At 37.0% G+C, this 16,156-nt stretch overlaps 1 protein-coding gene across 6 annotated transcripts in view; it reads right to left on the reverse strand.

Moving 5' to 3' along the window:
* ORC5 (origin recognition complex subunit 5) overlaps positions 1 to 16,156 on the reverse strand; it is a 72,621-nt gene that overhangs the window by 35,533 nt on the left and 20,932 nt on the right. For all 6 annotated transcript variants that reach the window (XM_085216909.1, XM_085216907.1, XM_085216911.1 and 3 more), the window contains 4 exons: positions 15,462 to 15,514; positions 13,741 to 13,853; positions 10,975 to 11,022; positions 1,477 to 1,587 (listed from right to left, as the gene is read on the reverse strand). In XM_085216909.1, coding sequence (XP_085073035.1) covers positions 1,477 to 1,587; positions 10,975 to 11,022; positions 13,741 to 13,853; positions 15,462 to 15,514 — 325 coding nt within the window. The remainder of the gene's footprint in view (positions 1 to 1,476; positions 1,588 to 10,974; positions 11,023 to 13,740; positions 13,854 to 15,461; positions 15,515 to 16,156) is intronic.

Consider the following 16,156-nt stretch of genomic DNA (forward strand, 5'->3'; position numbering starts at 1 on the left):
CTGGAAAAGGTTGCATAGTGTTGTGGTTGATGCCCCATCCCTGGAGACTTTCAAGGCAAAGTTGAGTAAGGCCTGGGCAACCTGATCTAACTGTGGTGCCCCGGTTCATTGCAGGGGAGTTGGACTAGACGGCCTTCAGAGGTTCCTTCTAAGGACTCCATGATTCTATAAATTGTTTACATCTTTTTTTTTTTTTAAGCCTCCTCCTCAATGCCTCTGGAAGGTAAAGCATTGACCTCACCTGGGAGGTGCAGAGTACAAGCTGAAATTCACTGATCTAAGTACAGAAATGTTTCTACTAGCAGATTTTTGAGCTTGATGTCTAATAAGGTCAAATACCTCAGATCCTACGGTAACCTTTAACTTTTAACCAATGATCTTTAACTAAGTTCAAGCTTGAGAGAAAATGTTGCATGAAGATGTAGCTGCCTACTGCATCTGTAAAGTACCTAGGCCCCTATCATTATTAGTAAATACACATACACATACCAGTGATTAAATAAAGCACTATAATTCACTTGATCTTGCATTTCTTAATTTTAAAATGTGTATTATTTGTGGTGAATTGTTCTGCAAATATGAGAGATGAACTTCACCAACCTAAACGTGTGTGAACACTGAACAGCAATGATTAAAACTGCAGCAGAACTGGTTAGGTATCTCAAGCTTACTTCCTAGAACTCTGCATGAAAACAAACATCATTTAAGTAATCCCTGATTTGAGACTTATCAAGTAGATGTATAAAAATATTTCTAAGTAAAAGTCAACTGGAAAGCAAGAAAGCAGCGGAAAGGGAGATCTTCTAAGGTGTACATGAAAGCTCTAAGAATCAAGCTGACATTAGAGAACAGATATTTACAACTGATAAACGCAGAGCTTTAGAGAGAACAGAGAGAATCCTACATTTACTGCACTTCACTCAATGCTATAGTTATGCTGCCACCTAGTGAAATGGGAAACTCACTCTCCTCTGAAAAACAAAAAGTTGGTTCAAATGAAAAATATCATCCCTATGACATATATATACCAGAGCAGGTACTTTCAAAGACCTTACTCCTCCCTCTGCTCTTTCTTGACTACTGCAACTTCTGTAACACATTATCGGTGACTAATTCTGTCCATAGGATAGAGAACACTTAAACTGAAATGCAAGAAGGCTAGCAGACTTCAGTGAGAATCCAACAAGCTAACCAACACAGGTAACATTCCACGATCAAGAAAAACTGTAGCTGTTATAAAGTTTCAGATCATTACATAGATAAAAGCTTGTATTCATAGCTACTAATAGAGATAAATACTACCAAGAGACTTCAACTTAAATTAATAATGTGCTTATTTTTCCATTATATTCCATTAAAATAGTGACTTAAAGAACCAACAAAAGACCTCCACACACATACCAGTGTGAAACCTTTTCAAAAATTCCACAGACAATATACAGGAAATAAAAGCAAGTACATATGTACTTGACTCACCTGGGAAAATATATTTGCAGTTGGAGCAACTCTGTTGTCCACAATGCTATATAATATTGCTAATAATCTGTCCAGAGGAAATGGCTTTGGTCCAAGGAGGTGATTGCTGGTCTGCAAAACAAACAGGAGTTTTTAATCCAGGAGATTTTTCCCAGAGTATCACAAAATGCTATTCTTGTAATTTTCAGTCTCTAGGGAGGCACAATCACTCACAGTAGTCTTATATATATATATATATATATATGGCTTCACATATATTATGGAAAACATTGAATACATGCTTTCCAATCAATAAAAAAATACAGAGAGCACTAGTTAACATGGCAAGAGTTCAAACTGCACAATAAATGGGAACATTTTGAGCTATAACAGAGATTTCCTGTCATTGGATTTATAGACTGACTTGTCCTGTTAAATTACCGTTTCCCATCTATGGATTAAAGAGGAAAGACCTGATTTTATGACAAGGTACAAATAGCTTTCTTCAGTTTATCAATGGGAAGACACATTAGACTTCTTAAAAGCTAACAATTTTTAGCTAGTGAAAAATGAAAATGTCCAGACTTCTTCTATTGCATACAGTCTGCAATCCACAATTACCTTAAAAGTACTGCACATAACAGCAGTTTTTATAAATCTGCAGGAAGTGTTTTTTAAATATGTTTTTTGGGCATTTTACTGACAGAAAACAGATGTTTTACTAGATAGTTTCAATTTGAAAATATTTAGAAAGAGGAGATTCTGCTAAAGTACCACCATATCTGCTTTGACTCATTTTAACTAATCTTTTCCTCTCTTAGACCTGACACTACTTCTCTGTTCCAATGGCAGTTGTATTAGCTTCTTATGAAAGGCAGCTGCAAATCAGAAATCTTAATACTATAAAAAACAAATAGGTCACATCACATTAGTTTTACATCACACACAACAGCTTTACTTCTAATCATGTTTTTGTCCAAAACAGACTGAAAATTATCAATTAAATGCCTACAGAAAAAAATCATCAGATGTTTCAGAACAAGAATTCTTCATCTTAAATGCCATATTAAACCACTCTGATAGACAGCCTTATGGTCTTCAACATGACTATAGTACATCAGCAGAGTAGATCTTGTATAGTTTAACAGAGATCATTTGATCTTCCACTATTAAGTCTGATCACATTTTCATGGGTTTGAGTCATAGCTGTTACTTTAGTCACTTCCAATGAAGAAAACTGATGTGCTTGCTCTATGTTCCATGTAAGGCCTTTAGCTGAGCAAAAACTTGCTGTAAGACCAGGAAATACACTGGCTCCTGTGAATACTATGCTGAAACAACAGGTAACATTCTGTCCTAAAACAACTGATTCTATAAGTTCTTCATTTTAGAAAATCGTAAATAGCTGAAGTCTTCTGGCTATTTAAGATTTTCTAGAATTATGAACTTCTCTAGAAATCAATAATGTTTCCAGATTTAAATTTCATGGATTCAGAATTGGCATCAACCAACGATGCTGATGACAAGTAGATGAAGTTATGTATTATTCCCATGAACACGATAGAGTTAAAGGCTGACAGTACAATAACTTCACATACAAAAAAAAAACCACAACCAGAGCATAACATTCTTTAATGGTTACTGATAACTAAAGGAACAGGCAAGGGACATCCTGCTGCCAGAAAGTAGAGTTCAGCACAAATATTTACTCATTTTAAAGTCTGCTTTGAAAAGAGTTAGTGACCAAGTAAACGCACAGGGGAAATTGCATCTTCCTGTAGGTCTATTTTACTAGACTCTGACAAAATCCATGTGAAAGAAAAAAACAGCATAGAAGATGTAAAACTTAGTTTTCCCTTTTTTCTCTGCTTCTCATGTGGTACTTCTTTTAATCTATACCAACAGACAAGGCAGCAGTGCTACAAAAACACAGTATAAATAGATTCTTGAATTTCACTTCATTTATATTAGACTACAGAATTACAAGATGGTTGAGGCTGGAAGGCACTTCTGGAGGTGCCTGGAGGTTATTCAATCCAGTCCCCTCACTCCCACAGTTCAACAAGATTTGTTCGCTCTTTTATATATATATATATAACTAAAGCTTCACTGCTACTAGCTCACAGAACTGACTTTTTAAACTCAGAATCTACCAAACTTCAGGCAAAGAACAACAGCAAGCCATGTAGAAATATGAAGCAGAAGCAACTTGCAGACCAACTGATTTTCACATAATTGTTACAAGAAAACAGCTCTGATGAGTTCTTCACCACCAACAACCAAACATTCCTGGATATACCCATGAGGACAAAAACTCTTCACAGCTACTAAATTCACATACAAAACTAAGCCACTTTCACTGATTAGGCACAATGACAAAACTATGACTTCATCTTCAAAAAACAGCAGATAATACACTTGCTTTTAAGAAAGTCATTTAAACACATACCTTTCCTATCTTTCACAAGCACTTACACCTATATTTTAAGAAACTTAACCAACAGCATTCTTCTTTGAAGCAGACCAACATTAACCGCTGTATTAACTTGTTGTTAAGCATTAACAGACTCAAATTCTCCATCCATTCATCTATTCTCTTAAGTTTCTAAAATGCTTTACTCTTCACATAGCAAAGTGGAAAACTATAATAGGATTCACCTTTCTGATTTGAAGACCTAAATTTAATAGTCTGCACCACTGCACTCACCAGAGAGCCACTTGATGGAGTCAGGAGGACCCTCCTGCAGACGCCCAGGTAATGGTTGGTAAATCACTCTATGCAGTGACTAGTTTCCCTCTAGCTACTCAAGAGCTTTGCTGGCTACTGTACTGAATGACATTTAAATTTATGTGCAAATTGAATAGACCACAAAGCACCTGTCATACGAGGATGCTGAGAGGTGAACTGCTTAACCTTGAGAGGAAAAGGTTTGTGGGGATCTTATCAGCGTGCAGATAGATGGGGCTTCAGGAGGTCTCAATTCAAATCCCTCCTGCACAGAGCAGGGTCAGCTGTGAAACCAGACAGGTTAATCAGGACTACATCAGCGCAGTCTTGTAAACCTCAAAGGATACAGAGTGCACTCAGCCTCTCCAGGAAGCCAGTGACACTTCTTGACTGTCACTATAGGGAAAAGTCTTTCCCTTACACCTGGTACAAACATCTTGTTTCAGCTTATGCCCAGTGTTTCTCACTCAGCTACAGACAGGCCTTCCCTCAGCCTCCCCTCACAGGACAAGTGCTCCAGCCGTTGACTGCTGTGGGGATGAACTTGGCCAACTCACTGATATGTCCTGGAGATAGGGCAGAACTGGACACAGTTCCAGATGTGGCCCAAAGACTGCTAAGCAGGGATTCACTTCCCATGACTTCAGCTGCCCAAATTAAGGAGTTCAGCTGGCTGAGCCCAAAGCATTACATCTTCTCCTAAGAGCTGCTAGCAGACAAAATGATAGACATTTTAGGCATTGCAGACTACAGCGAATTCATAATATAACACAGAAATAAGTTCCCGATTTGCAGCATGAAGTTTTTTCTCAAGTATTTTTTAAGTAAGCCATTTTACAAAAAGGAAAAATACAGTTTATAGAGCATAGAACTGGATAATATGAAATTCTCCACACATGCAATACTGTCAGGAATACAGAGACACATTCATGACCGAGACTGTCAAAAGTTCTGACAAAAGGAAACAAGTGTTTTCCTTAAGTGTGTATTTCATTCTCTCTACTTTGACATTCAGCTTCCTTTTTTGTAGCATACGTTGATCTATTCATACTAGCAAAGCAGCCAAGATTAAAGAGGAATTTCAGAAGATAGTTTGTTTAAAAATGCTTCTGGAAAAGGACATCACTCAAATATACCATCAGCACCTTTGTGGCATTAGCTTTCAGAAAACTCATTTCTTCAGCAGAACTAAAGAACACTTCCAATACATGTTTTAGCTTCAAAAATCCAGGAGGTGTCCCTAAAGCTATCTCTTCACTAACAAAGAAAGTAGTAATATCAGAAATACGTCACCAAAACTGTACTAAAACCATCTATACAGATAAGCCCAATTCATTCTAGGACAGCACCACAGAATCACAGAACCACAGCTCGGGTTGGAAGGGACTTCAAGGATCATGAATCTCCAATTTCCCTGCTACATGCAGGGACACCAACCTCCCCATTTAATACCAGACCAGGTTGCACAGGGCCCCATCCAACCCAGCCTTGAACACCTCCAAGGACAGCGCTTCCACAACCTCTCTGGGCAGCCTGTTCCAGCACCTCACCACTCTCTCTGTAAAGAACTTCCCCTTGACATCCAACCTAAATCTTCACTCTCTCAACTTAAAACCATTTCCCCTTGTACTGCAGTTGTCAACCCTTTCAAAGAGTTGTTTTCAAAGAGGTGTTTGTAGGCTCCATTTAGGTATTGAAAGGCTGCAATGAGGAAACCACACAGCCTTCTCTTTTCCAGGCTGAACAAGCCCAGCTCCCTCTGCCTGTCTTCATAGGGGAGGTGCTCCAGTCCCCTGATCATCTTTGTGGTTCTCCTCTGGACCCTCTCCAACAGCTCCCTGTCTTTCCTGCACTGGGGGCTCCAGATCTGGACACAGTACTCCAGATGGGGCCTCACAATAGCAGAGTATACGGGGACCACTCCTCTTCTGGCACCCTCAGAATGCAGGTAAGATGGAAGGTATGAACTGCACACCATCTCAACCAGAAGCTTCTCAACAGCAGTGCCATGAAGCATGTTCTCCAATATCAACCAGAAGAAGTCAACAAACATACAGTAACTATTAAAACGTGTACACCCCAAGTAACTAGCAAGCACAATCAGCATACAGTAATTCCTGAAGTTGCATTTAGCATACAGTTACTTCACAAGTCTGTTTTCTTCACATTATCATCTTTCTGCTTTAACAGATTTGAATTTTCAAATTTGAGAAATGGTTTCTTCTGGAAAAGCCAGGAGAGTTAAATACAATGAAATGCTCCTTCTAGAACTCACACTTTACTGGAATTCTTTGGCAGAAATAAATTCCTGTAAGAGTAGGAACAGTTCAGAAATTCTTCCAAACAGAAGATAGTGAAGATTTATGAAGATCTTCTGGAATGAACTGAGGCAAAATACTGCATAAAATAGTACTTGCAAAAACTCAAGGGAACCCTCATATCATTTCACAAGGAAAGATATCTTCCACATTCAAAAAAATTATTCATGAATGTGGCTCCGGGTAGCCTGGTCTGGTGGTTGGGGATTCTGCACATAGCAGGGAGTTGAAACTAGATGATCACTGTGGTCCTTTTCAACCCAGGCCATTCCATGATTCTATGATTCTCTTCCCCAGTTGTCACTGTGTGCTTGTGCGGTTTCATATTCCCAGCGTTTGTGTGACCAAAGCCTTTCAGAACTTCACAACTCCAAATCCCATATTAACATGCCAAAATTTCATGAACAAGAATGAGGATTAGAAGCATTCTTACATAGTAAAAGCTTAAACCAAACTAAATCATCTGTACAATAAGGTGAAAATTCTTAACCTCAATTGGCTGAACTTTCAACCTTTATTATCATATGCTAAAAGATGGAAATATACTTCTCAATGTTCTGAGCAGAAAGTATTTTTAAATTTCCCTCACTGTTATACAACTGAAGTATCATGGGGTGTATGCTGGAAATTAAAAAAATAATTATAATAAATAAATTCTAGGTTAAAGTCCAGGTATCCTCCAACAAAATAAAACAACCACCAATACATCTGATCACTTGTAAAAGCAAACTCCTACAAAAGCAGCTCCACCAGGAAAAATCTCACTCACTTAACTGGAAAAAACATTGTCCCAGATCAACCATGCAACGAAACCCAACAAATTCTGCTCTTATCTGCAACAAGGTAAATACAGGCAATTTTTTCCCCTCACAGGGAATTCAAAAGATTTATTTTTTCTAATTAGAAAGCAATGCCTTCAGATTTTAAGCCTGGCTGTACCTAAACATTTAAGGCAGGATTTATTTCACCTAATGTTAGCTTCCTGCCAAGTGGATATGTACAGCCAAACTAGTTTCCTAAGCTCCCATTATAGCCAGTAGAAATCTAATCAATATAGTTTATGGTGCAATTCATCCAATTCAATACAGAACCTACTTAAGCATGAGATGAATCTTGCACTGCACTCCAATGCCCACACCAACTGGCTCTGCACTGTCTATAGGAGACTAGTTTAGATGCAGCATCCCCCTGGATTTAAGTGAATGTGAACTCCAAATATGATGTTAGACAAGTTTTTCTAAGCAAAGGTACCTAAGCACATACAATTGGTGTGAAAAACACAAGCGAGCCCCTACTTGTAACACTGCATATGTAATCCTTTATTCCTGTATTTCCATTTCCTTCATTGTAAAATAAATATACAAGGTTACATCTAGGTCACTGCATCTCTGTGCAATATTTATATAAAGTCAGAGAAAATGTATATAAAGTCAGAGAGCAGCAAAAGAAATGCTGGTCCAGAAAATCCCTTTGGGACCTGCAGTCCTTTTCTCTACTATTGCTGGTACAGTGCCTGAAAAAATTTCTAAACCAGACTCTGGCCTACAAGCAGTTAGAATTTCTGGCATCAACTGTTAGGAGTGAAAGGGCCCTTTTACCTGTCTTACTCTTACTACAACGAAAACCAGAGCTCTTATAGAAGGAAAGGACCTCCTGAAATGCTACAAAGTTCTGTCATACTAATCATTCCCCAAGACATATTTCAGTTTCTTGCATGCAGTCAGTTTAATGTAACATAGCAGATATCTTCTCTTCAATATATTTGATGTACAGGGTTACAAAATTTTAATTCTCTTCAAAGTAATATTAATTTTTAATACAACAAAGGTACAAGATGAGATCTTTCGCAAATTTGGGCTGTCCTGATAATGAAACTTACAGGTGGGCAATAAAGCAAGCTCATTTAAATGCACACATCTAATCACACTTTCTGAACAACAGCCCAGAGCTTTGGCAGTAGGCTAAATGGAAAACCAAAAAAACTAGAACTAATCTAATAAAGATTAAAAAGAAAAAAAGAACTGAAATCTTAAACTTTTGGGCCATTAATTTTGCTTACATAACTACATGGATCTTGTCAGTTACCCTCATTTACTTTTCTTTCCTCAGTACCTCTTCCTGTTCTGTTTTTGTACCTACTTGATAGTTTTTCATTTTCATGAAAATGTAAATAGACTACAGGGCATAGACTGTGCCTGCATGGTCTGATGCTGCACAAACAGTAACAAAATGAGAGAAATTCATAATTAACGGAAGTACTTCTGAGCACTAAGAAGTAAATTCAGACATAAGTGCATTTAACAATTATACAGAAGTACAAGCTCTACAGCACAGTTAAGGTGACCGTGACCTCTATATTCTATCATCCCATCTCTTATTTTTCCCTTTCTTTCACATTCCTAGCTGTTCTCATCTCCCTACTAGTTCCCATCTCATCACTAAGGCTGAAAATCCTATTGCTGAGAGAATAAAACAAAACACTGCTCCTGCAGAGGCTGCAGGAAGAACATTCTGGTCTAAGGCACAGCAATTATTTCTCCACTTTCTCTCTTCTGAAAATGATTTATCAACTAATTAAGATGTGGATGTATTTCAAGAAGATAACAGTCCTTAAAATAATCACATGCTCAGAAATATCTCTGGAGTTCACGTGCCAGAGAGAAGAGGTATATGACATCTATGTGTACAGGACACGTATTCAAAGACTTAAGAATTCCTACATATACTTAATTATCTACTTAAAGGTGCAATACTTTAAGTAAAATTAAAAATCAAATTTTCACAAGTATAATCAGCACCACTACAGAAACAGGACCCAAGGACTCTAATCTCCTGCAGTGCCAAAAGAAAAATGAGGGCAGGTTCAGAAGGAAGGGTTATTTAAGCTAAGAAATTATCAAATTAAATTTTTCACCCGCACTGCTTGTGGCGCTAAGAAGGAAGGACAAAATGATGATTTCTGCATGGATTTAGTACTATCTGTACTGCTCCTCTATGATTCATCTAAAAGCAACTCAACAGTTTACAAATGTTAATTTGATTTTTCCTCTTACATTACATCTACAAATACACATACAGGTACTTGTTTTCCAAGTACATCAAGCATCTGTTAGTAAAAACTGGTGCAGCTTCACCAAAATCAGTTATGTTTAGATACTTATAACTATGGCAAATTTAGTTAATAGTCTGATGGAATAATTACCTTTTTTTGGTTAATTGATTCTTTCTATGTAAACAACAGAAGTGCAAAGTTCTCAAGCCTCAACACACAAATTTAAAGTCCTTATATCTTAAACATAACTAGGAATTGAAGTGATTTGATTTTCAAAATCATTTGTTACCTTAATGTGCTCAGCAGAAATTGTGACACCTGGCTCTTCTAGACATGCTGTCTTTACTCATGATATACAGTGGGATTGAGTGTACCCTCAGCAAGTTTGCTGATGACACCAAGCTGAATGGTGCAGCTGATACAACAAAAGGAAGAGATGCCACCCAGAGGGACCTGGAAAAGCTTGAAAAGTGGACACACAAGCATCTAATGAGGTTCAACAGGGCCATGTGTATGGTGTTGTACCTGGGTCTGGGCAACCCCAGATATGTGTACAGACTTAGAGAAGAACTCATTGAGACAAGTCCTGCGGAAGAGGACTCAGGGATGCTGGTGGACAAAAAAGCTGGACATGAGCCAGCAGTATACCTCTGCAGCCTGGAAGGCCAACTACCCTGGGCTGCACCAAAAGAGGGGTGGCCAACAGGGAGGGAACTTTCCCCTCTGCTCTGCCCTCTTGAGGCCACTTTTGGAGTACAGCATCCAGGCCTAGGACTTCCAGCACAAGGATGTGGAGCTGCTGGACAGGTCTAGAAGAGGGCTACAGGGCTGGAGCAAAAGCTGAGGGAGCTGGGCTTCTTTAGCTTGGAGAAGGTTCCAGTGAGACCTCACTGAAGCCTTCCAGTTCTTGAGGGGAGCTTGTAAGCAGGAAGGAGACACATTTTTTGCACGGTCTGACAGTGAAGGCTTTAAACTAGAAGAAGGGAGATCTACGTTTTTGCCCAGAGGGTGGTATCCCTGGATGTAATCAAAGCCAGGCTGGATGAGGCCCTGGGCAGTCTGAGCTGGTGGGTGACAACTCCACTCACAGCACAGAGGTTGGAACTAGATGATCTCTAAGGTTCCTTCCAACCCAAGTCAATCTATGATGACCTTTAAATAGCTTTATTGAGTACATTTAGCTATAAAAAAGATGTGGAGGACAAATTTATGGTACAGTAAATTCTCACGAAATAAAAATGTATGCATCATACAGAAATGTATACAATGTAAAATAAATGCATCAGTAACTTATTTCAAGTAATGCCTGTTTCTACAGTAAAGAATACAGGATAATACAAAGTACGAAAGTATGAAATCAGTAGTGCCGTAGTAAGAATATCTTTGCTCCCAAGCTCAGCTTTGAAAGAAAAAATAGATACCTTTTCATGTTTCTTCATGAAGTTGGTCTTCTTAATTTTCCCATGATGCTGTAAAACAAGCAAGAGCAAAAAAACAAGAGGAAATACGATATGCAAATTATTTTCTGTTACTGTTACTGCAGTGACAAAATTAAATGAATCAGAAAGAATCATGCACCATGTCTGGCAGTATGCTAGTACAGTTCTGCTTTTTTATTACGCCTCCAGTCTGTACGTCTCTGATGCTGCTAAGTAATTCTTCTTACTAGAAGTCCTAAAATCACACTTAGCTCTTGCCACATCGTGTCCCAAGTGGTATAAAACAGCACTCTAATATTTTTTGATGTAATGCATAATTTATTTTTTCTTATCTAACCCAGAACTGGTGAGAACAAGTGAAAATTTGCTTTTAATATTGTTCATTGCTACCTTCTTCCTCCAACCCTCAATCATATCATGGAAAGGAAGATTTTTCATTTCTTTTTCATTCCAGAGAAGTTCAAATGATGGCCCCTTGATTTTTAAAAATACACCCATCTGAATTTTCATTTTTTATCTCCTGCATTTCAGAATTCAGACGGTCTGCAAGTTAGCAAAATGACAAACTACACAACATAAAGCCAGTTCAAGTTGAAGGAGGAAGAGAACAAACAGGAACACAAAGAGAAAACAAACAAATAAAAACAATTTAAAAAGGAGCTTCCTTAAGAAAGAAGACAGTCCTAAGGTAATATGAAGGGCAAAATAAGGACACAAATGGCGTAAGGATGTTATAAATAAACAGGTTAAAAAATATATTAAGAGAATAAAAGAAATGAAAGCCGGCATGTATAAATGATACAAAATTACTGGAGAAGTACCATTCAAATATTCGTTAACATATTTCAGTGTTATTCCTCAAAATATCACTTGACATGTGCTTCCACTACTTTGAGAAGCATTAATAAGTGTATCTTCTTAGCACGCTCAATGAATTTTGAAAAACCCATCTCCAATAAAGGAATCTTTTGTCCATTTTAGTGATTAAAATTTCACATTTAGTATTTATATAGTTCAATACTTGGCCATGTCAAGACCTCAGTAACCATGGCATTTCTGATTGACTTTTGAAGAACTTAATATTGTACTGAGTTTTCTATAAATAATTTACCAGAGTAAAAAAAAAAAAAGACAGTTTGTTCAATTAACACATACCACACATACTTAGAGACAGCAAAGTAATCTTTTTACTATGCCTCTGAAAAGAAAACTGCTCTAATAACAGAGAACTGTTGGAGGGGAATGTGATCAAACCTACATGGCATAATAGTGAAGGATCACAACACACATTTTATCCATTTTAACGGTTATGCTGCGATCTCCATATGGTATATTTCAGGTATTCAATGGTGTTTCAAAGCAACTGAGCAGGTACTCCATTTCTGTGTGAGTACAACAAAACATGAATCTCAGAGCTCAGATTTTCAGTTAATTTTTAGTATTGTTTAAATTGAGACAATTACAATTCATATATTTTTTTTTTAAATTAAAGAATATTTTAAAAGCAACTTATTTTTCATTTAATCTTCACAAAGCATTTGAATTTTCACGTAATTAATAGCATCACTGCCCATTATTACTTTACTGTTCTATCGGGCTTTTAATATTCCAGAATCCCACAGATCACAGCTATATGTAGCCTAGCACATCTACTAGTAGTGCAGATTAGCATCTCAATGCCCACGCTGTTGTTTGCATTCCTTTTGCTTTCTGGCAGTCATTAGTAAACTACTCAAAAAGATAGTTTTCTCTGATCAACTTGCAATCTCATTACAGCCTTGTCAAAACTATGTTCTGTTTTCGCTGTCAGTATGACTCAAGAACACACAACTTGAAGGCATACCCAAAAAGTGTTACCACTGGGCTCTGAGATGCACCTGTTTCCGAATTTTGCCCCAGCACCTGATGAATTGCTAATTGCTATCTGACGATACTTGCAGCAAGAACAGTAGCTTCTGTTTCACCCAATTCTTGGGGAAAATATTTAATGTCACTGACTGAAATGCCTACACTGTTCCTGCTTCAAAAACCTTAGAAGTTCACATTGCATTTACTGTGGGAAAGTTCAGTATGGTTCATATGCAAGAGTGGAAATCAACTTCAGAAATGGTAAAAAAAAGAGAGAGAGGAAAAAATTAAATTGAGAAGGTTGTTCAGTGAACACGAGCAAGAAAGATGTAACACGTTAGGTAACATGCCTTACTTGACTTGATTCTTGTAGGCTTTCTTGTTTGAGTTCCAGGACTAATATAGAAAAATCTGGCCAACAACATTTGTTTAGAAAATAAAGCACTTACTATGAAACTGCTTGCTCAAGCAAAAAGAACAAAAGATGCCCATAAAAATAATTTGTCAGTCACTGCTTACTAGAAGCACACCTACAACACTCTTATAAAAGACTAGACAGAAAGATGAAAAATCTTCAGTACCAGAAACCCAAAACTCACTTTAACAATTAAGATAATAGCATATCATTCACTTGGAACTGCAGTAAACTCTAAAACATGTATTCGCAATTCTAATTTGAGAAGAAAAGCATATTCTTAAAGACTTTTCCTCATGTTCTCACATTTTTTTCCAGTTGCTCACCCTTACCTGCCATGAATACAATATATTCATGCACACATGCACATGTTGATAAATATCTCACACACACAAAGAAAATTCAACTGTCAAAAAGTTTTAAACCAGGACAATCATTACTGCTGAAAATTGGATTCCTGCATAAGAAAAAAAAAAACCCTTTACCTTAAGAAAGAATCTCTTATCTGTCCTAGCAGGATTGTAGGAGGCAAGGTAAGCAGCAATTAGAAGAAATTTGGAGTAGTAAGGAAGTTCCACATGTGCATGTGCAGAAAGTCCTGTAAAATAAACAATTGAGAGCAGATTTCAGTGACGTATAAACCTCCACAGACTTCAAATTACAGTGGTTTGTGTTCTCCTGTTTCAATATTGTAGTCTATATGATTTCCTTCTCTGCAGCTGTACTCCTGTAAACAAGATACAGCTTCTTTTGACAAAGCTGTTACCATGGATATAAAGTCAGGGAAGGGCAAGGAATGCTGTCATGAAGCTACACAAAATACACATCCTGAACTCCTTACAGACTTTTCTGAGAAGCAGTATTTAAAAATCAGCAATTCAAAAACCACTGAAGTGTGATCTCCCTAAAAATAATTCAAGGATACTTTCATTGAAGGACACCGTTCCAGCAAACAGAACAAACGAACAGACATTCCAGACTCTGGAGGACACAGCTCAGCATGGAACTGAGCTGCCATGCCACCAGAACTGGTGCTGCATCTCTGAGCAACAGTTCAGCATTTCACCTTTTTTAGCTACTCTTCTATTTTCTATAGAAAGGAAAATGTTCTCAAGACCTAGTGTGCTACATAATATACTTCATTTATATAAGAGTCTTATGTATTACAAGCACAAGTAGTACGGTCTACTGAGTATTTTTCTTCTCTTTAATGCACTTTATAATTTTTCCTTTTAAATATCCTCACTCTTGTCACCACAGTTGTTTCTTTCACTCACGTAGAATCATCAAACCACCTTACTTCATTAGTTGTCAAAGTAAGGAGACAACTAAAAGGTCCCTCTTCTACTTTCATTTACTTCAGTTGTTTCTTGCTCTTTAAAGCACTACTACCTTTATGGCTTAATTCAGAAGCATCAGCAAACAAAGATGAAGAAATTAAAGATGTTTAAAGGTTGAGAATCAGAGCTCACAGTGTGATGAGAAGCACCCTAGATAACAGCTAGTAATTTCTTTTAAGGTACTCAGAAAATTACAGCAATTTAGCTTTAATTTACAAACAAGAATGTTTTCTACTGCATACTCATTACATGGAACAAAATTAAAAAAAAATCAATCCCATACAGAGAATTCAGTTTAATAAAGAAGTGTCAGTTTCTACAACTGATATGCTAGGGTTGCATCATGCAGTATTTCCTTAATTACAACCACAGTAAAACTTAATATTTTTAAGCATTTTATATTTTTTGTTATATTACATTAAGCTGTTGGTAAACAGCATTTGATGGTCACAGGACACCTGTTTTGCACAGGAATGTGGTAAACCAGTGCAATGCACCAAGTATAACACTGACATCACTCCACAGACAATTCTGCCAGTTGGCATGCATGGGTTTACAGTTAGGAGAGGGGTGAGCCCTTTCCTCATGCATTATTAGATGGAGAAATACTGATGTAATGAAATTTGCTTATACCCCAAATAGCACCATAGGAAAAACTACTCCAAGGATATATGAAAGGGGATAAGATAGTAAAAGTCCTTTGTAGAAGGTCTTTTCAAAGAAAATATAGCTTCCCTAAACCGTAACTGAACATTAGGTATCCTCGTCCACATTAATTCCAGTTACACTTTATCAGGTAACAGTGATCAATCAGAAGAGAATATGTTTTACATTACAAGCTTCTGCACAGTTACTGTATTTGGCACCTTTAATCTGCCCAGGTTCTTCTTCTTCACACTGTAATCGCTCCCACTGTGAGCTAAAAGACAGAAAATGCAAGTACATAAATTAATATTTGTTATTCCCATGTAAAATCCTCTTTTAGTGAAAAAAAAAACCAAAAACATATACCAAGTAGGTAGTTTAATTACATGACTCTAGCTAGGCCAGAGTAGAAGTAGAAGTAGAAGAATAATTATAAATATCACGTCTTATTATATTGAATATAGGTTGCAATAATACAGACAGTAATAATACAGAACATAATTTTACATTAAGGTATAAAAGTAAAACTGAGTACAAGATAATTATAAAATATCTATTCCTTTCCTTTCAATTACTACAGCATTTTAAGTCTCGAAACAAAGCAAAATTGAATGAAGAACTGACAGTTTTGATTTTTTATTATTCTTATTTTGCTTAACTGTGTTTATCCTAACAAAAACAACACTATAATTACTTCAGACTGGAATTTTTAAGTCTGTGTGAAAAGAAGAAAGCTGATTTTATTCTTTTATGAAAAGCTTTGGTAAAATCAAGAAGAACATTTTGACAGTAAAGTAATGTCTGTAAGTAGGTGTTTCACTTAATAGTGAAATCTTCACCTTAAAGCTTCCCCTAAGGAACAAATTTTTTATTAGCACGTCATGATTTTAGACCATCACTTAGTATACTACAAACA

The sequence above is a fragment of the Meleagris gallopavo genome, chromosome 1 (genome assembly GCF_905368555.1).
Source record: "Meleagris gallopavo chromosome 1, MGAL_WU_HG_1.1, whole genome shotgun sequence".
Classification (NCBI taxonomy): domain Eukaryota; kingdom Metazoa; phylum Chordata; class Aves; order Galliformes; family Phasianidae; genus Meleagris; species Meleagris gallopavo.